The sequence below is a fragment of the Schistocerca nitens genome, chromosome 4 (assembly GCF_023898315.1).
Source record: "Schistocerca nitens isolate TAMUIC-IGC-003100 chromosome 4, iqSchNite1.1, whole genome shotgun sequence".
NCBI classification, from domain to species: domain Eukaryota; kingdom Metazoa; phylum Arthropoda; class Insecta; order Orthoptera; family Acrididae; genus Schistocerca; species Schistocerca nitens.
The window spans coordinates 300,950,624-300,973,307 of NC_064617.1; the positions used below are offsets into that span (position 1 = coordinate 300,950,624).

General features: G+C 40.2%; 1 protein-coding gene across 2 annotated transcripts in view; it reads left to right on the forward strand.

Moving 5' to 3' along the window:
- Positions 1 to 22,684, forward strand: part of LOC126251489 (uncharacterized) — a 164,894-nt gene that overhangs the window by 104,747 nt on the left and 37,463 nt on the right. For both annotated transcript variants that reach the window (XM_049951950.1, XM_049951949.1), the window contains exon 4: positions 3,306 to 3,368. In XM_049951950.1, the coding sequence (XP_049807907.1) occupies positions 3,306 to 3,368 (63 nt within the window). The remainder of the gene's footprint in view (positions 1 to 3,305; positions 3,369 to 22,684) is intronic.

Consider the following 22,684-nt stretch of genomic DNA (forward strand, 5'->3'; position numbering starts at 1 on the left):
TGTGTGAGTTGTGCTTGTGTGAATGTATGTGTCTTTTTCTATTTAGAAGTAGTACTTTTCTCCAAAAAGCATAAATGTTTAGCAGTCTTTTTCACTGTGCCTGCATGTGACTCAACACCTTCTCTGTATGGTGCATAGCAATCCACCTTTTCCAGATTGTTGTTATTTTTACAGTTCTGGTACATATTGAAATCCCTGCACCACAATATCATTGCATAGGTTTAGAGGAGCCAAAAAAAAAAAAAAACAGTCCTTTAAAACACTGGAGTTTGGTATTATAATTTGTTATCTACATCTACAATTTGAAGGGGAAAACACTAACAGTCCATGCTGAGTTGGTGGAAGTTAATGCAGCAATTCACCAACATACGACAGTTGTTACTGGACCTGAACACTTCCAGTATGGTCAAACAAATCTGAATGATGAAGAACGAAGGGGCATACCATCTTTCTGTGAAGAACTGTGAATTACAAATGAAGTGGAGGTTCTGGTACTCAAAGACCAGTGTATCATTGTTGAGACGATCATGAAAAAATGACAGTCCTGGATCAATTTTAAACATGTTGCACACATTTTGAACCTGACAAAGTTTGCCACCTGTTAGTTTCTGCAACTGCTCTTACCCATTCAAAAAGCACACTGAAGTGAGTCAGGAGCAAGAATGTTGGAGATGTATCAGTCTCAGTCAAGGTGCCTAAGCACCATGGATGAGTGCTGGGTGTTTCACTGTGACACCAAGACAAAGGAACAAAGTAAGTAGTGGAACCATGGGTTTGACCCCACCAAGAAAGACAAAGACCCTACTGTTATTGGGCAAGATGATGCTGAGTGTTTCTGGGAATGCCATGGTGAGGTATTGGCAGATTATGCTTGTAAGAGGCAAACCACTACAGATGCGTACTGTCTGAATCACTTGATGAGGTTGTGGGTGGCTGTTAAGATGAAGCATCATGGCAAGCCCAGCTGTTCATGGGGCTGCTTTTGCTCCGAGACAGAGCCCTAGCTCATTCTGCTCAGGGTACAGTCACATATGCTGATTCTATGGGCTATAAAATGTTGCTTCATCCCCCCTCTACGCCAATCCATGTTCTGCAGATGCAGCACCCAGTGACTCCATCTTCTTTCCTTGGACAAAGAAATAAGAAACCACTGTGTGGCACACATTTCCAGAATGATAATATGACTTTCAAGGTGAAACATTTCCTGGACAGCCAAAATGCAGACTTTTACAATCCGGGTCTCAGCCAAGTCATTCATCAGTGGGAATATTGTTGCTTTGAAATGTGAGTATGCAGGGAAGAACCACTACCGTCACCAAGTTTTATGGCTGCATCTTGATTTTTTCATTGTGATAAATAAAACTTTGTGATTTGTGAAATTTTCCTGCGTAAAGAGTATTCAACGAAGTTTCAGGTTTTGAAGCTCGATAACATCGACTTCTTACCACAATATTTCAGCTGGCAACTATTCAGCCATCTTCAGGTGAGAGTTTTGTACTGGAGATTGCTAGATCTCTTGGCTAACTTTGTACCAAAAATTGGTGCAGAGACGCATGCATCAAGGCAGCCACTACATGAGCAGCCTCTGTCAAGTTTCGTGCCATCTTCATATATTGCCCCGTCTGTGGCACATAGATGCATGCGTAATGGTGACACTCTCTCGTAGAATGCACACTCGTGGAGTTGAAATTCAGATGCCAAAATTAACTATCGCTAAGCAAGTCATTGATCATAAAATGTTTTGTTACTGAGAAATTAAAGAAATCACCAGGTCTCATATCTTAGCCAGTATAAAGCCACTATCACTGTTAATAAGATCTTGTGCTAAACGTGTTTCCACCAATTCCTAAATAATTGAATCCCAGAAGAATTTCATTGAGACTAAGATTTCTGTGGAAAAATAAGCCATGAACCTGTCCTGTGGAGATACAGTGCTCAGCTATGGCTGACTTACTGGGCTGTGGAAGGCGTGTTTGTCAATGATGTTCAGTGCATCTTTCATGACCCAGTAAGTCAGCCATAGGTGAGCATTGTATCTCCACAGGACAGTCCAAGGAAATCTTGGCCTCAACAAGATCCTTCTGGGATTCCGTCATTAAGGAATTTGTGGAAATACATTTATTGCAAGATCTTATTATTCGGGATGGTGGCTTTCACCTGGCTAAGGTGTGAGACCCAGTGATTGCTTTAATTTCTTCAGAAACAAAACATTTTATGACCAACGACACATCAAGTGATAGTTAATTTTGTTAATATTGAAATTTTGACATCTGAATGTTGACTCCATGAGTACACATTCTGACAGAAAGAATGTGCATGTACTATCACCACTATGCACATGTCTGTGTGCCATAGATGTCCACATAGGTCACTCATGCTGCAGCTGCCTTTGTGCATACGTCTCCAGGTCTGTTTTTTATATAAAGATAGTGATGTGATCTAGCAATCTTCAGTGCAAAACATTCACTTGAAGATGGCTGAATGGTTGTCAGCTGAAATATTATGATGGGAAGTTGACATTATCCATCTGCAAACCCGAAACTTCATGGAATAAATAAAACTTTGACTGTCCCTCATAAAAGTAGACTAATTTTTTATAAGAATCCTATTGAGGGGAAAAGAGATATAGTTTTTTAATGATGAAGCCTTTTCTGTTGTCAGTTAGTTAGTTAGTTATTTTTTGCATTTTCTGTGGATCATAATTGTGAGCCTCACTATGATGTGGAATGATTCAGTATATGGCCAATTGCAAGTAAAGAATTAGTTCAACTGAAATGAACTTAGGACTTCAGTGGCCATTGGAGAATTATATGTCTGGCCATTGGAGGATTATATGTCAATCAGATTACATTTGAAGAATTGGAAGAAAACAGTTTGTTGACAATAATGACACACTGTAATTATTTTATGCATTATTGCATCTCTTACCTTGCTATGTACAAATGAAATGTGTTAAGTATGGAGGGTAAGCATGCTGTGTAGCTCTGAACATAGAGTGAGAAATGACATCTCTCTCCTATAATCCATGATGATGAAGCTTGTGACTTTACATGTTAAATTGACATCTGTCCAAAAAATAACATACAACTAATTACCTACAGTTCACTGTCTGTGGTGCATAGTCCCAAAATAAAAGTATTAGACATTCATTTGTAGATTTGCAACATACGTTCTTATTCCAACTTTAGCATACAAACATTCGCACAGACTTGGCAATATTTGTGTCTTTTTTTTTTTTTTTACTGATCACTTGATGTTACAGCAAGTATTATTATGTTATAGCAGCTTCATTTTTTCTGTTACAGGCCTAAATGAGGGTGGTGGTGGATCAGCTCAGACCCTGTCAGTCTGGTCAGAAGCTCAGTCAGGTAATTGATGACTTTTTTTTTAGGTGATGCTTATGTTGCCCTCCCCCCCCCCCCTTTTCACCTTTTAAGGATAACACTTTTTATACACATATGTTCCTTAAAAACAATCAGCATTACAATAGAATTAAATGGGGCCTAGAGGTTGGGAAATGAGTGGGAGCAGGAAGGGAGGCTGGGGAATGGAGGAGGCATCCTAACTTGAGAAAGTGTGCAGGATAAGTGCATGCAGTGAAAATTAAACAACTCTGTGATGTAGATGAATAGGGGGTTGCTGGATTATTAGACAAGTACTGAACAATGCTAGCGAGCAACAAGCGGTTCACTAAGCAGTGGTAGAAAACATTCTTAAACCAACTAAAAGGGTTTAGCATGTGTGAAATATGATTTTTGTACTGTAGTGTGCACATGGAAATAATGAATAGTAACAGCTGAAAATTTGTTAGTAACTTGTAAAACAGGATAAGCAGGTGGAATGACAGATGTTTGATTGTTTCAGGATTTATGAATTTTGCACCATCTTCCACTACACTGGACAACCAACGCAGTTAAAGTATTTGCTGCTTACACATTTCATATGAATACTTATGCTTCTTTTCTTGAGGACTTCATTGCCTCAGATACCTACACTAAACTGGGTATATGAATATAAATTGTTGTGTTTGAAGTGGCAGCAATTCTGCTTTCTCGTGGACCAAAGCTTTTCTATCCTACTCGGATGTAGGGAGATTCAAAGGTCTTGATCACATTTACAAGTAGTGACATGGAAACCAGGGGAACAAACAGGCAGTTGTATGTGGTCAGTAACAACAGAGTTCACATAGTGAATGGCTGACCAGAAGCAATTTCCAGAACACAGTGGAGGTTGTCACAAAATTTGATAAATCTGCCCAGAGAATATTCTAAATCAAAAAACATAAAAGAGACAAGGTTGAGCTCTGGATGATCATATGGCATGTAGACAAAGACTCTATGGACTAAACGAGACAGTGACTGACAAACAGCCAGCCATGGTATTTATCAGCAATATGCCGTCAGTGGCCACACCTGCTTCACCAGACAGTTGTGCCCTCCATGGGTCTGTGAGTTAACTTGATAGCTATCTAATCCAAGGATATATGACTGCATGCCCGTACCAATATTTGGGCTGTATTTGGAATCTGAATCACTGTCAAATACAAAAGAGGAAAGGAACCAATAGTCATTTTGAAAGTCTACTATTACATACTCTATCTGATGAAAAGCATCTGGACACCCTTATTTTATGTGGAATGGGCTACTAGATGTCGTCAAAGGTAGACCCAGAAGTATGAAATGAGGTGGGGAGTACTATGTTGTGAATAGAGAAACGGTAACAGCAGAATGGGTCACTCAGGAGAGATCAGTGACTTAAAATGTGAACTAGTCATTGGATATTACCTGAGTAACAAACCCATTGGGACATTTCATCCGTGACTGTTGTTGATATAACTTTGTAGTGGAAATGTGAAGGAAGAATCATAGCCAAACCAAAACCAGGCACACCTCATGTACTGATGGACAGGACCTCTCAATTATTGCAGAAAGTCGCTACAAAAATCAGCAGAGGGGAATTATTTATGAGTTCCAAACTGCTAAAGCAGTTAAATTAGCACAATGACTGTTCATATGGCATTAAAAAGAATCAGGTACAATGGTAAAGCAATTCTCACAAATAATACATTTCTGTAGCCAGTGTTACATGACACTTGACTTTATTAAACATCAATGCCACTGGACAATGGATGACTGGAAATGAGTGATTTTGGAGTGATGAACTGTGCTATACCATGTGTACATTACATGCCACCATGTGCAGTGTCAACAGTACAATATAGAGGAAGTGGTATTATAGTGTGGGGGTGTTTTTCACAGTTAGAGGCTGGTCCCCTTATTGTGCTTCAGAAAATGCTCAATGTGGAAGGATATGAATACATTTTACAGCATTGTGTACTGTATGCAATAGAGGAGCAGTTCAGAGGAAATGATTGATTGTATGAGCATGACTGTACACCCTGTCATAAAGCAGGATTTATGAGGCAACGGTTTATGGACAAAATCATTCCTGAAATTGATTGGACTGCCCAGAGTCCCAAACTAATCCCAGTGGAATATCTTTAGAATGAGTCAGAACATTGACTCCACTCCAGATGCCAACAGCCACACTCAAAAGGAATGATGGGACGGTAACAGAAAGTTGTGAATAGTCACCTGCTAGTGGAAACACTACTTCCTGATGATGGAGAAGGAGGTGAGGCAGATGATCAGTGTAAGTTATGAAAAACGTTATGGGAAAACTATAGAATCAATAAACCTGTGGGCCCCATCATGCAAGAAGAAATAAGGCAAATAATTTTAAGAATGAAAAAGAAATAATCTCTAGGACCAGATGGGATCCTTGCCGAAGTAATACAAGCCCTACGTGACCCATTACATAGTTACTTGTACAGACCGTACAATGAGTGAGTAAAGGGCAAGATAAGAATCCAACAATACCCAAATCCTACTGACCAATTTGTCTTTTGAATGTTCTTGGCAAGATATTTGATAAACTATTATGGAAAAGATTACAATATCATAGATTGCTATCTGTATCAAACAAACAGTTCCCGTCCCACTGATCAATCTTAATCTTAATGTAAGGACATCCAAAGTCTGAATCGTCATCTCTGCTATTAGACACCTCATGTAAAAGATCACTTTCAATTTCATCAAATGCTACATCCATATTGTTCTTGCAGGGTATTATCAACTTTACTGGTATCATAGCATTACTTTGGCTACTCATGTTATCAGGTAAAGACTGAACAAATTGATTCCATAGCACAACAAGCATCACTTATTACAGAAGGAACACAAAATATATTACTGTCAAAATTATGTTTTCTATTTAGATCTCCTTTCACTTCATTCCACCAATTTTGATACAAACTTTGACTAACCACAGCTAACTTATTCCAGAATGCACATTTATCTATGTTATCAATCTGGTCTGAAACAAATTTCAAAAATTCTTGAGTTTCTCCCGGCGTATTTGATAATCAAAATATCCATGGGTGTACTGCCGGTCTACAGTGTCCAACGGGCACAATATTTCGGCGATCATACATGTCGCCATCATCAGGTGAACTGACGGACTGAGCTCCTGTGAACGTGCCGGCACGGAGATCCGTACACTATGGCTGCTCAGGTGCAACTGGGTTCGGTCGCGGCGGCGGCGGACGGAGCCATCACACCGACGTCATCTCAGACGCCGTCGCAATCTGTTCCACCGCGCGACCGTGGCGCGGATGGCGGAGTGGCGGAGTGAGCGCGCCGTGGGCGGAGGGAATTTAAATCGGCCGCCGCCGCGACCGAACCCAGTTCCCTCTGAGCAGCCATAGCGTACGGATCTCCGTGCCGGCACGTTCACAGGAGCTCAGTCCGTCAGTTCACCTGATGATGGCGACATGTATGATCGCCGAAATATTGTGCCCGTTGGACACTGTAGACCGGCAGTACACCCGTGGCTATTTTGATTAAATTTCAAAAAGTTTTCACTTTTATTCTCTAGATTTACTGATAACTCACCTCTACTTTTTTGATCATTACTCCCCATGACATTAATGAAAAACTGCTTTGACTCGACTGGTATTCCATGACTGTCACTGACATCATCACGTACTCCACTTACCTTACCTGTATTCACAAATAACTCTGAAATTTCATTATTCTTACATTCTACAAATACCTGATAATCGCCACCACCACCACCACCACCACCACCACACTCTTCCAAAATTACTTCATTAGTAACATCTTTAACAACACAAGTCTCATCACCATCAAAGTCACACTCCTCACCTAGGTTTATTTGCAATAAGCTACCAGTCTCCCACTTACCAACCTCAGTCATTTCACAGCTCTCATTCACATCTACATCAAAAATACCACCTAATTTAGATCCAATACAATCGTCACCTGTTTTAAGTACCCCAATAATACTGTTTTCTGCCCAAGAGAAGAAATCATTAGTACACACTACATCAAAATTCTCATTACTCTCACATTCTGGTTTGTAATTAGTATCTGCATTACTATAATTAAACATAGTATTCCATAACTTTTGATCAAAACATAAATGAGAAATCTGATATTCTCTCTATCCAATTTCAGATACCTGTGCCACATTATTAACACTGTTGTTATTGTCTAATTGTAAGTGTAAATTGGGGGTCCTGAACTACTTGTGTTTCCCCACCCCAAAACTGTGGACCCTTATTGAGGCAGACTGCTGTTTCCCGAATAGTTACCTCTATGATTATTTCTGCTATTAAACTGACCATGTTCCTATTCTGCTGATGTTCAAAATTTCTGTCTCTTTAACCATGTTGACCCTTTAACCATGTTGACCCTGATAGAAATTACCATTATCTCTGTTTCTGTAGTTATTACCAATGTGATCTCTATCATTTCAATTATTATGGTTCATGCTCCTTTCTACTGCCCTATCCAGCCTGTCAGCATATCATAAAAATTGTTCAAGGCAATCATCAGCTCCGTTTACTAAATCCCACTGCAACCTCTCTGGTCATCTCCTTTTAAGTGCATCAATCAATGTCATTTCGTCAAATGGCCTGTCAAGGTGTTCTAATTTCTTGAGCTGATTCTTACAAAACTCTTTCAGTGTACCATCCCTATTCTTATAATTTGGACCTTTCAGAAATTCACTTTTAATTCTCCCTTGTTCAGCTTACAACCAAAATTTATTTAAAAAACTTTTTTCAAAACTGTGATATATCTCCCACTAACTTAAATTTATACACTCCTGGAAATGGAAAAAAGAACACATTGACACCGGTGTGTCAGACCCACCATACTTGCTCCGGACACTGCGAGAGGGCTGTACAAGCAATGATCACACGCACGGCACAGCGGACACACCAGGAACCGCGGTGTTGGCCGTCGAATGGCGCTAGCTGCTCAGCATTTGTGCACCGCCGCCGTCAGTGTCAGCCAGTTTGCCGTGGCATACGGAGCTCCATCGCAGTCTTTAACACTGGTAGCATGCCGCGACAGCGTGGACGTGAACCGTATGTGCAGTTGACGGACTTTGAGCGAGGGCGTATAGTGGGCATGCGGGAGGCCGGGTGGACGTACCGCCGAATTGCTCAACACGTGGGGCGTGAGGTCTCCACAGTACATCGATGTTGTCGCCAGTGGTCGGCGGAAGGTGCACGTGCCCGTCGACCTGGGACCGGACCGCAGCGACACACGGATGCACGCCAAGACCGTAGGATCCTACGCAGTGCCCTAGGGGACCGCACCGCCACTTCCCAGCAAATTAGGGACACTGTTGCTCCTGGGGTATCGGCGAGGACCATTCGCAACCGTCTCCATGAAGCTGGGCTACGGTCCCGCACACCGTTAGGCCGTCTTCCGCTCATGCCCCAACATCGTGCAGCCCGCCTCCAGTGGTGTCGCGACAGGCGTGAATGGAGGGACGAATGGAGACGTGTCGTCTTCAGCGATGAGAGTCGCTTCTGCCTTGGTGCCAATGATGGTCGTATGCGTGTTTGGCGCCGTGCAGGTGAGCGCCACAATCAGGACTGCATACGACCGAGGCACACAGGGCCAACACCCGGCATCATGGTGTGGGGAGCGATCTCCTACACTGGCCGTACACCACTGGTGATCGTCGAGGGGACACTGAATAGTGCACGGTACATCCAAACCGTCATCGAACCCATCATTCTACCATTCCTAGACCGGCAAGGGAACTTGCTGTTCCAACAGGACAATGCACGTCCGCATGTATCCCGTGCCACCCAACGTGCTCTAGAAGATGTAAGTCAACTACCCTGGCCAGCAAGATCTCCGGATCTGTCCCCCATTGAGCATGTTTGGGACTGGATGAAGCGTCGTCTCACGCGGTCTGCACGTCCAGCACGAACGCTGGTCCAACTGAGGCGCCAGGTGGAAATGGCATGGCAAGCCGTTCCACAGGACTACATCCAGCATCTCTACGATCGTCTCCATGGGAGAATAGCAGCCTGCATTGCTGCGAAAGGTGGATATACACTGTACTAGTGCCAACATTGTGCATGCTCTGTTGCCTGTGTCTATGTGCCTGTGGTTCTGTCAGTGTGGTCATGTGATGTATCTGACCCCAGGAATGTGTCAATAAAGTTTCCCCTTCCTGGGACAATGAATTCACGGTGTTCTTATTTCAATTTCCAGGAGTGTATTTACCCAAGACAGAACTTTGCCTTCAAGATGTCTTTTAACAAACTTAATCTTTTGGTCATCACTAATGCCTGACACAAAACTATCTCTACAGTGGTGTAGAAAATCCACTGGATGTAAATTGTCTGATGGAAAACTTTTGATTGGAATGTTGGACCATGCAACATCATTATTTGAATACAGATTGTTGTGAATACAGTTTTCCTGAACTGCTGAAATTTTTTGATCTAAAACATTTACATTAGTTAGCATACTGTTTTCAGCATTTAAATTTTTTTTATCTAAACTACTAAAGTTCTGTTCCATCTTTTTGCAACGGCTTTCTGTTCAACTCTGACGCCATCAACATTCTTCATTTGTTCAAATTGTGCTACTAACTCATTTTCCAAAACAGTTAATTTATTTTCTAATACATCAACTTTTTCATTCACACTTTTTAATCCCTCTGACAACCCATTTTTTTAGTTCCGAAGCCTAATTACTAAGTTGGTCTATTCGGTGTTATACCATGTCCATCAGTTTTTAGGTCATTTAATTGTCCTTGTAGTGAAGTAAATTTTTCACTTAACTGCTCATTAACTGCATGAAATTTGCTATTGTTATTTGTTTTAATTTCTGTTATCTGATCATTAACTGCACTCAATTTTGCCAAAATCGATTTCATAACATCAGTTTTAACTGTTTCTTTGCCGACTACACTTTCACTTGTTTCAAATATATCTGAGTTGGGTCCTACAGCTTTCACTTCTTCACCACTACCCTTGTTACTCTCCATTCATTTTCCTAGCAGTTACACGAGTCCACAACAAAACAAAAATAAATAAGTAAATAAATTAACAAATAGTTTGTGCTTATCTAATTTTTCTTATTGATGTCCTCCATCATAGGTGTAAAGTCCTCTTTCAGTTCATCTGGTCCATGATTGTTGATAGTATCTCATCACTCTTGATACGACTTTGTTGGATAGCTCTCGGTCTTCTTTCTTAAAGTAACTGGAATTTTATATTAACTGCAAATACACAAATGATTGTCCTTTCTTCTTCTGCAACAGACAAAACTTCGTTATCAGTCAACACTCACTTTCCTAAACTGGTGGGGAAGGGTGGCAGACTTTAGTATGTTATAAACTGCTCTGCATGTGGGGACAGCCTTTGTCCAAACTCATGAGATTTCCTGTTGATTTTTCGTCAGGGCACTGATGACCATGATGTCGAGCACCCCCTCAACTCAACTCATCATCATCATCAGTCAACAGGTCCCAGCTGACACTCACCATTGTAATCTTACCCTCCCACACATCGCCATAAAGTTTCGAAAGCTTTGAGAGGCCTCAGATATACAAAAAGAAAAACTTTTTACTTATCTTCATTTTCTCTTGGTGGCTGCAGTTCTCACATGTAGGGGTACACTCTTGAAGCTGAAATTTTGATTTTGCAGGTTCCTGTTGATCTGAATAATATTTGAAGATTTGCCTGTTTTACTCTTGAATTTCATTCTTTGTCACATTATTCAATATCACACCGTCTTTACAATTTCCACTTCTAAAACACCCCAAAATTACATTGTTAATGTCGATTATAAATGTTAATGCTGATTATAAAAATACGTCTATCTCCATCAGAGGAATGCCCACCACTACTTACATTCTGCAGTACTAATATTCCAAAGAGTTTACAAATCAAAAGAGTTTACAAATCAAAAGAGTTTACAAATCAAAAGAGTTTACAAATCAAAAGAGTTTACAAATCAAAAGAGTTTACGTACTTTCTTTACAAAAGAAGAATTATCACCAAGATATAACATTATTTTATAAATGAACAGAAATAAATTTAATAATTAGCATTAGATTGCATAAATAATACTAAAAATTTTAAATATGTCGGATATTTCGTAATTTCCAATATTTCTAAAAGAAGAGTAATTTTAACCTTTAGCACATATTGATTGTAACAAATTAATTTATTTTTATACATTTTAGCCTGAAATATAATACATTGTATACAATCATATGAAATTCATTTAGTTAAAGAAACATTCTAGATGGGAAAAGTATATTAAAAAAACAAAGATGCTGTGACTTACCAAACGAGAAAGTGCTGGTAGATAGACACAATAAAAAACACACACACAAATTTCAAACTTTCGCAACCCACGGTTGCTTCATCAGGAAAGAGGGAAGGAGAGCGAAAGACAAAAGGATGTGGGTTTTAAGGAAGAGGGTAAGGAGTCATTCCAGTCCCGGGAGTGGAAAGACTTACCTTAGGGGGAAAAAGGGACAGGTGTATATATATATATATATACACACACACACACACACACACACACACACACACACACACACACACACACACACACACATATGTAAAGGCAAAGAGTTTGGGCAGGGATGTCAGTCGAGGCGGAAGTACTGAAGCAAAGATGTTGTTGGGTGACAAGTGATGTATGAAGGGCGGCAACTTGAAATTAGCGTAGGTTGAGGCCTCGTGGGTAACGGGAAGAGAAGATATATTGAAGGGCAAGTTCCCATCTCCGGAGTTCGGATAGGTTGGTGTTAGTGGGAAGTATCCAGATAACCCGGACGGTGTAACACTGTGCCAAGATGTGCGGGCCGTGCACCAAGGCATGTTTCACCACAGGGTGATCCTCATTACCAACAAACACTGTCTGCCTGTGTCCGTTCATGCAAATGGACAGTTTGTTGCTGGTCATTCCCACATAGAAGGCTTCACAGTGTAGGCAGGTCAGTTGGTAAATCACGTGGGTGCTTTCACACGTGGCTCTGCCTTTGATCGTGTACACCTTCCGGGTTACAGGACTGGAGTAGGTGGTGGTGGGAGGGTGCATGGGACAGGTTTTACACCGGGGGCAGTTACAAGGGTAGGAGCCAGAGGGTAGGGAAGGTGGTTTGGGGATTTCATAGGGATGAACCAAGAGGTTACGAAGGTTGGGTGGACGGTGGAAAGACACTCTTGGCGGAGTGGGGAGTATTTAGTGAAGGATGGATCTCATTTCAGGGCAGGATTTGAGGAAGTCGTATCCCTGCTGGAGAGCCACATTCAGAGCCTGATCCAGTCCCAGAAAGTATCCTGTCACAAGTGGGGCACTTTTGGGGTTCTTCTGTGGGAGGTTCTGGGTTTGAGGGTATGAGGAAGTGGCTCTGGTTATTTGCTTCTGTACCAGGTTGGGAGGGTAGTTGCGGGATGCGAAAGCTGTTTTCAGGTTGTTGGTGTAATGGTTGAGGGATTCAGGACTGGAGCAGATTCGTTTGCCACAAAGACCTAAGCTGTAGGGAAGGGACCGTTTGATATGGAATGGGTGGCAGCTGTGATAATGGAGGTACTGTTGCTTGTTGGTGGGTTTGATGTGGATAGATGGAGGTCAACGTCGAGGAAAGTGGCATGGGATTTGGAGTAGGACCAGGTGAATCTGATGAAACCAAAGGAGTTGAGGTTGGAGAGCAAATTCTGGAGTTCTTCTTCACTGTGAGTCCAGATCATGAAGGTGTCATCAATAAATCTGTACCAAACTTTGGGTTGCTATAAGTCATCTTTTAGATATCAAAGGAAGAAGATCACTATTCCTAAAAGTGTTATGTTCTTGCAGTAAAATTATATCATAAGTTCACCCACAACAGGCTATGGGCCCAGATTTGAACACTTCAGGTTCTGAGAATTATAGTATTTGTTCATCAGACTATTTTTTCATTTACTAGGATATTTATGAGACTGCAAAACTTTTGGAATGGCAGACACAGCGCTCCAGTTGAGTGATGATAGTAGTCGTACAAACATTCACAAACTGTCAAGTGAAGATCAGTGGGGAACATGGAAATGACAGATTCAACTTTGTTTAAAGAAACATTCTCTTTATTCGATTATCGATGGTACACATCAGTGTTCATCATTAGTGGAAGGAGATGAACCGTCCGATGCATACCAGCACTGGCAACGGGACAATGCTTGGGCAGTTGTATCGTTGGAACTGTGCTCGATGAGAAACCTGCTATTCATGTAACAAAGAAGATGCAAAAGAAATTTGGGATACCCTTATGTCAGTATATGAACACTCTTCATTGCAGTGACTATATACGTTGTTCGATAGTTTCTTTGAAACATCAAAAGATGATGCCACGTCTATAACAAAATGCATGTCGCTACTTGCGAACATTTTCCATGACTTTTGCGTGAACTGAACAAAATTAATCCAAATGCAACTTTGCCCCTTTCATTGCTCCACCATCGTATTTTCAAAACATTAGGACCCGAATATCAGTTTTACAGGTAGGCCGGGTATTATGTTCCTAAATCTGAGCAGATGACAAAGCTTCTTATTGAGAATTTGTGTTCGATTGAGAATTAGTATGGCTCAACAGACTGCTGTTAAGAAACACGCCCATTTGTTCATTGACAATGCAAGTACCATTAAATTATTGAAAAACAGTGTTCCGCAAATGCTCTAAGCACATCAAAGTATGGTGTTATTTCATGCAGGAACTAAATCAAAATGGGGATATCAATGTAGAATATGTATGTTCTGAAAATCAACTTGGTGACATGTCTACAAAGCCTTTAAAATCAAACAAATTTAAAGCAATGACTTCATAACTAATGTGTTTTGACTTCTTAATTTTTATTTAAAAGTTGTTCAGTGCACCACAGTTTGATTTAGGGGGAAGTTTTAAAGTAAATAAATCGTAACATTGTGTTTCCTCTCTACGCCTCTCCTTTCCTATGGTGGTACTTGGTTTTGTGTCGTGTGAATTTCTTTGCTCCTAAGAGTTTCTTTTATTTTCCATTATTTTACTCTACGAATTTTTGTTGTTGCTATAAGTCATCTTTTAGATATTAGAGGAAGAAGATCTCTATTCCTAAAAGTCTTGTGTTCTTGCTATGAAATTATGTCCTAGTTCACCCACAACAGATCATTCCTGTCATGGCCATGAATATTGACTGTTCCTCCTGGGACACACTGTATAACACAAAATGTTTTGAAACACACATACAATACACAACACACATTCTACACAAGTATCTCTATGTAGGTATCTTTTTCTATATGTATCTCTGGTAATACAGCTACTACAGAGTTTCAAAATGCAAGTTCAGCTACCGTGGGAGCTATGTTTGGGTCTTTGTGGTTTCATGTGTGTGATTGTGTGTTCTTTTACTAGAATAAAAGAGCAAGAGCTTGAAAGCTAGTTGAATTGTTTTCTGTTGTGTGTTTCTGTGCACCATACATAATCACAAGTGAGTAGTTGCCTTTCCCTCATTTTATGTAACTTCAACTTATTGTTTCACATATACTCCACCCACTATGAAATCCTTTTTCTATCAGAATTTTTTTTTCAGATTTGCAAAGAAATTATTCTGTCTGAGACTAGGGAGGTTTCTAGATGGTCCTTCCATTTGTTTCATACTGCAGTGCCGAGAGAATTTTTTTTTAAAACATTTCTTTTTCTATGTGAAAGAGAGAAGATCCAAGAACTATGCTTGCTGCAATCTCAGTACCATGCAATGAAAAATGACGGGTACAACTTGATTGGAAACTCTTTGTCTACGGTAATTAGAAAAAAAAGGAAGACTGTCATTTAGAAGTGTGACTACATCTGAACACTGGTACAGAGTTGAAAGGTTTTGATGAAGTTGGTCACTCAGATTAAGACAAAAACAGTTACAAAATAATAAGTCACAACAAACAATTCCTTAAAAATACAAGCAGTCTCAATATTTTTTGTGTTGACATAATGTCAGCCATACTAATGTGTGTACATCTTGTACTAATGTTATGTGTATATGCTTTCCAAGGTGACTGGAAACCAAAACTACCAATGAGTAATTGAATTCTGTGTGATTTTCAGAAGATCATACCAAGAGTCTTTCATTTAGCATTTCCCACTTCAATGATTCATCAGTTAATAGTGGCAGATAGCGGAGAGAGTATAATCATGACAATATTTTCATTAGTGAGAACATTGTGCCTCATGTTACAGGAAGAGTAGGTAAGCCTATCCTCAGTATGAAACATTGCCCCATATCTTGGACAGTTTATGGATTTGTCCAAGTAGAAAACGTACCCTTCAAATGTCATTTTAACTTCAAGAAAGTGAAATGGAAGGTATTCAGAGAAGAATTGGATCTCATAGTTGAAAACATAGAGGCAGACCAAAAAAACTACAAAGAATTTGTCAGACTTGTAAAGAAAATATCAAGGAGGCATATTCCACATGGATGTAGGATCTTAATTTTTATCTGATCTTGACTCAGGCTCTCAAGACATCGTGAATGGCTGTCATAGCAAGTACAATGCAGACCCTTTCTCAGCAGATACGGCTGAAGCAGGCGAACAACTACTCCAAAACATAGCTGAGAAAAGAAGGAAAAGATGGGCTAAATTACTGCCTGATCTGGACATGAAACAGAATGACTGAAGTGTGTGGAAACTGATAAAAAAAAATCATAGCATTGATCCTACAGGATCACCATAGAGCACAAACATCAGTCCAAACCAGATGCCTCATCAACTGCTACTGAATGAAAAGACAACAAAGGGGGCGACTAGATTGAATCTCAAGTAAAGCATAGAAGGAGAGAGTGAATCTTTAGAAAAACACATTTTTTCACCTGAGGACCTCACGAGCATTGTGAGAACTGAAAGAAAATAAAGCAGCATGCTCTGATAACATATGAACTGAACAAATAAAACAGTTTGGTCCAAAAACCAATGATTGGTTTATGAGGATGATGAACAGATGTTTGGAAACATTTCAGACTCCCAAACTGTGGAGGAAAAAGTAATAGCTTTTACTTAAGCCTGGCAAAGAGCCAACTGAACCAAAAAAATTCTATCCTGTTTCCATAACCTTCCGCCTAAATAAGCTATTTGAAAAATAAGCTATTTGAAACAATGATTCTCTCAAGAATACCAACCAAAATCGACACAAAGCTTATCCTTGAACAAGCTGGTTTCAGACGAGGAAAATCATGTTGCAGTTAAATACTAATTCTGACTCAACACATTGAAGACTGTTTTGAAAAAGAATTAATGACTGCTGTTGTCTTTGTTGACCTCTTCGCTGTGTACAAGACAGTAAACAACCAACGACTCCTCACAAAAGTGTGTGAAATAACTCAGGACATCTGACTGACTTACATGTTAAGAGATATGCTGCAAATCAAAGAGTCTATGTGACCCTCCAAGGAAAGAATAGTAGATTGAGATACTAAAAGAATGGAATATCACAAGGGAGCATTCTTTACCCTATACTGTACAATATCTATGGTACACAAATGACCAGCATACCAGTTGGAAATAAAAAGATTCGTATATGCAGGTGACACCACCACCACAGTTCAAGGAAGAACATTTTAAGAGGTCGAAGGAAAACTGACAGAGACTTTCGAAACCTTGGGAACTACTGTGAGGAAAATCAATTGTAATCTAATCCTGGAAAACCTCAGGTATGTTCATTTCACGTGCATTAGAATGTCACAAGACAGCTGGAAATATAATGGGGAGGGATTACATTAAACCATTGCACCAACCCAAAATACATGGGAGTCAGGCTAGACCGTATGCTGTCCTTTAAAAAATGCGGCACTGAGCTTAAGGGAAAAATACGTGCAGGAACCAATATTATACGTAAACTAACAGGATCAACATGGGGAGTGCAGCCTGAAGCTCTTAGATCATCAGCAATTGACCTCTGTTTTGCAGCTGGAGAATATGCGGCACCAGGATGGGAGGTGTCTTGACATTCCGAACAAATAGATGTCGCTTTGAACAAAACTGTAAGGATTGTCACCAGAAGTCTGAGGCCTACACCTGCCCACAAAATTTACCCACTTGCAGCTGTAGCAGCACCACATATCAGCAGCAAAGTAGCCAGCGAAATAAAGAAGAAAAATCAGCAAATTGACCCACAATACTTAAAGTATAACCACAAGACAGTTCCAGCTCATCTTCTACTCGACATCTACATAAACAGTCTGCAAGCTGCCGTATGGTGCATGGTAGAGGGTATGTTGTACCACTGCGTGTTGTTTCTCTTCCCGTTCCACTCGCAAATAGAGCGAGGGAAAAACAAGTGTCTAGATGCCTCTGTATGAGCCCTAATTTATCATATCTTCGTGGTCCTTACATGAAATGTATGTTGGTGACTGTAGGATCATTCTGCAGTCAACTTCAAATTTTCTCAATAGCACCTTCCCTCCAGGGATTTCCATTTGAGTTCCGAAGCATCTCTGTAATACTTGCATATTGATCAAATCTACCACCAACAAATCTAGGAGCCCACTTCTGAACTGTGTTGTCTTCCTTCAGTTGAGCTATTAGGGACCCCAAACACTTAAGCAGTACTCATGACTGGTTGCACTAGTGGTCTATATGCAGTCTCCATTACAGGTGAACCACACTTTTCTAAGACTATTCCAATAAGCTGAAGTCAGCCATTCACCTTCCCCATTACAATCCTTATATGCTCATTCCATTTCATAGTACTTTGCATTGTTACGCCAAGATATTTAATCGACTTGACTATCTGAACTAATACAGTACTAATGCTATATTTGAACATTATTTGAAATTGTTGTTTTTTACTCATCTGCAGTAACTTACATTTTCCTACAGTTAGAGCTAGCTGACATTTGTCACAACAACTACCAATTTTGTCTAGGTCGTCTTGTCCCTCCAGCAGTCACTCAACAGTGACACCTTACCATATGCCATAGCATCATCAACAAACAGCCACAGTTACTGCTCACACTGTCCATCAGATCATTCATGTACCTTAAGTCAAGGAAGAGTTTTATCCAACAGACAGTGCCTCCTCCTGTCTCCAGAAGGCTGACCTGAGACCCTTGGCATACCTTTGTGGTTGGACACTGCTCAATACAAACTGCACCCCAAAGAGGAATTCACACTAGGGCAACACCTACAGTATAGTTGATAGAGGGCACTGAGTAGTCTAAGGACAGGAGTCACAAAATGTAAAGCAAACATCACTAAGTGGAGCTGCTCTGAAGATGATCAGTGTGAATGTGGAGAAACACATTTAAATATTTGCTCATGTACTCCAAAGATGCAGTTTGCTTGCACAGTTAAAGACCTGTTTTCATGCAATGACAAGGCTATTAAAGCTGTAGAGTTTTGGATGAAGATAGTTTAGATGTTCATGCACAGAAATGGAAAGATAAGTAAATTCGGCAATTGTTAGGTTTCATCTCTTAATCAGTTGTGAGACACTGGACTCTCATGTGGGAGGACAGTGGTTCCTTGTGTAGCCATCCATATTTAGGTTTTGTGTGGTTTACACAAATTGCTTAATTCAAATGCAAGAGTCACTCAAAAAATAATGTATCCTATTTTTTCCTGCTTAAATAAAGTTGTTAAGTGAAAAACTGGAATTTAGCACTATTCTGCTAAGCTTCTTCTCTAATCCACTGCAGGAGTATCTTCCTGCGTCAGCTGATGCCAGTACTGCAGTCACTTGCAAAATAGCCAACATTAAAGTTTGTATTGCATGACGTTCTGAGATGAATTCTTGAATGCAAAATGTGAACCGGCCATTTGAATTCATAAAAGACTGGAAAATATGAACAGTGATGCAACAGAGGTTATCGGCATTGTTAGACAATGGGTTCATAGTTGTAATGAAGTTGAAGGGCAAGCACCATTGGCTGGCTAAATGCGGAGCAGCAGGTTAGTGACTGCATTGACTCCATACAACATTCAGCGAAGTCTTGCCTCCCTCATACAGCACTGACCTGGCACCATCCATTGTCCATCTGCTCAAGCTGCTCAGAGAAGCTCAATGTGGCACTCACTCTGAAGATGAGGGGGGCATGAAAATGTCATATGTGTAAATGGCTTCAGAAGCAGGACCATGCATTTTACCCCACTTGGATACACACTCTTATTAAAAGATGGACCAAAACTGTGAAACTGGACATAGATTATACTGAAAAATCATAAATTAGTTTTTTGTAAACTGAAGGTGGGGGGGAGAAGAAAGGGAAGGAACTAATGATATCAGCTGCATTAGGACTTTACACAACTCAGCAGCAACAAGTGAAAATGAGTGCCAGACCAGGGCTCAAACCTAGCATCTCCTGCTTATGAAGCAGTTGCGATAAATGTTCCACCAGGCAGTTGCGATAACTGTTCCACCACCTGGACACATTGTTTATCACAAATGCACAAACTATCTCAGCACATTCCCCAGCTGATCCACAGTTCCATCTAATGCCCCCCGTCTGCAGTCCCTGCTCATGTTCTATGTGCTCGCTAATTTTAGTTTCCCGCTGGAGGTCAAATGTAAAAGTGCACCCACACTGAAGGTGAATCAGTTATATGAATGCTGTCTTGTTCTTTCAGATATATCCAAAAGAACAGACCACGCATAATCTACAGCTGTGATACATATTATGTAAATTGATGGTGGCAGGGGGAGAAAGAAAAGGAAAGGGAAGGAACTAATGATGGCAGCTGCTTCAGGACCTTATGCAGAATCAGTGACGATGAGTGCAAATGTGTGCTGGACCAGGACTTGACTCTGGGATCTCCTGCATAATAGGTAGTTGCATTAACCACCCGGACAGTGTGTATTGCAAACGCACGGACTATCTCAGCACAGTCCCCAGCTGACCCACACTCCCACCTAGCGCCACCTATCCGCACTCTCCGATGATGGCCTCCAGGCTGATATATTTTAGATTCCCACTGGAGGTCAAACATAAGTATGCCTCTGCACTGAAGATTGTGGAAATCAGGCAAATTAGTTATTTGAATGTGTGGTGTCTGTTCTTTCGGATGTGTCTGAAAATACAGACACCATGCATTCATATCATAAATTAACCATCAATGTTGTGGTTTTGAACCTGTGTAACTGCATGTAGAATTCTTGACAAATTAAAAAATAAAAAAAAAATAAAAAATGAGGAGTGTTCAAATGAAAAGATACGGAATGTGAACAACCGAACTGGTTGAATTTTGCATATGCCACTTTGGGATAATGTACTGAGACACCTTGGCAATGAAAGCATGTGTTGACATTTCCCCCTAAAAAATTCAAATTTGTGCCCTCTACAGGCAAGGCACTACTCACTGTCTTTTTTTAATGTCCAATGTCTGATACTTATTGAATTCCTCCATGACATTTACTCCGTAGCCTAAGCAAGTACCATCAAGAGCAGACAGCCTGGGCTGCTCACAGAGGGAGGGAGTCTGTTCCACAGTCATGTGCATCCAAATGTCTCCAAGGTCACACAAAGTGTAATAGTGAACTTCAAGTGGGAGCAACTTGAGCATCTGCCTTACAACATGGACATGTTGCCCTGTGTCCGTCATGTGTTAGGTCTGCTAAAAAAAAAACATCTCAAAGGGAAGTGCTTCAGTTTAAATAACAAATTGAAGGACACAAAGGGGGACTGGTTCCCATCACAGACACAGGAAGTCTGGGAACAGGGAATCCTTAGTCTCATGAAACAGTGGGATATTTGTGCTCAGGCCTCTTGTGATTACTTTTGAATAAAGCTTTCAGTTATGCCCACAGTGCTTTTTCTTTTGAGCACCCCTCATAGGAAGCATTACAATCTGACTGACCATTGTAGCTGAGTGATTCCCTTGGAAAGGACACTGGCAAATGTGATCCATTTGGTTCTCACTCTGAGCTTGTGCTTAGTCTCAATATCTCATCAACAATCTTTGTCAAGTCATATGTGAAATCAGTCTAAAGATTGTTTGATTTAGGGCCTACTGAATGACTTGCTGGTACAAGCAACAACTTGCATACATGAATCGACAGTTCTGTTTGCTGTGTGTATGAATCGTTATTAAAAATTATCCTGGTTATATCATTGCATTCCTTTCCACAATGAGAAACACAGAAAAATGGTCCCCTGTATTTGTTGAACAAAATATGATTTTTAAAAAAGGAAAAAGTGTAAGAGCCATATACATCTGCTTTTTCGTAATATGTGCAGTACTTCATTGACCTCTGATCAAACAGTATTGCTATTTATAAACTTATGTTTGTATGAAGGTCACTTTAAACATGTTTTGAAAACGTAGTGCCAATTCCCACTTGTTTGATAACTCAAACTTCATATGTTTCCAAACTACTTTCCTTTCAGTTGTTATGTGTTAATGGAGACTCAAAGTGTGCCAATAGGTGCTTTCTGTCACTACAGTGAAATGACTAATTCTACATTGAAGGTAGATACAGAAATGTGTGTGTATTTTCAATTCCTCAAGAAATCTTGAAAACTGGATATTCTGTTAACAGATGTGCTGTCATAAGACAACCATGTTCTTTATATGGCTGCTGTTGACTGTTTCTCCTACAGTGTCTTGAAAGGAAAGTGTCGTTCTTCGTACCTATCTTTGATTACTACGCTAACTTCATTAAATGTGATAAAGTTTGCTTTTTACTGTGAAGAAACGTAATTCATTCACTCATATATCTTGTCCTCCTTATAGTGTTGTTAGATAAGATCAGTTGATATGGTTCATAATTTATCTCAGGGTAATTTGATGGAAAAATATTTTTCATCAGTTACAATGTGAATGCTGAAGAATCTGCCAGTAAAACCCCAAATGTCAAGCCTTCTGTTCAAAGGTGAGATGTATTATAACCAGTAAAAGAAAAATTTGTAACATGAATTCTCTTCTGTAAAATCAAAGAAATAGCTTTGACATGGTTTCTGGTCCAGTCCCAGGATGGTGAATGTGCTAATTACTAGAACACACAAGTGAACAAGCATGTGTGTGCATATGCTTTTTGGTTCAATTTTTTAAAGATCTTATAACACACAGTTTCAAACATTTCCAATATAAATTAGGATTGACTGCTACTCACCATGTAGAGGAGGCATCGAACAGTAGCCAAGCAAATTTAAAAGTTGACTACTGGATCAAATTCTTATCATGTCTTCCCCAGATCAAACAGTCAGCTGCTCACAACATTTCCGCAGTCCAGTCAGATAAGCTTCTCTCACCAATAACTGATTCAGACCATGAATGACGGAACCTTTATATACAGCAAAAATACGAAATTGTACGCACTAAGGTAATGTGCAAGT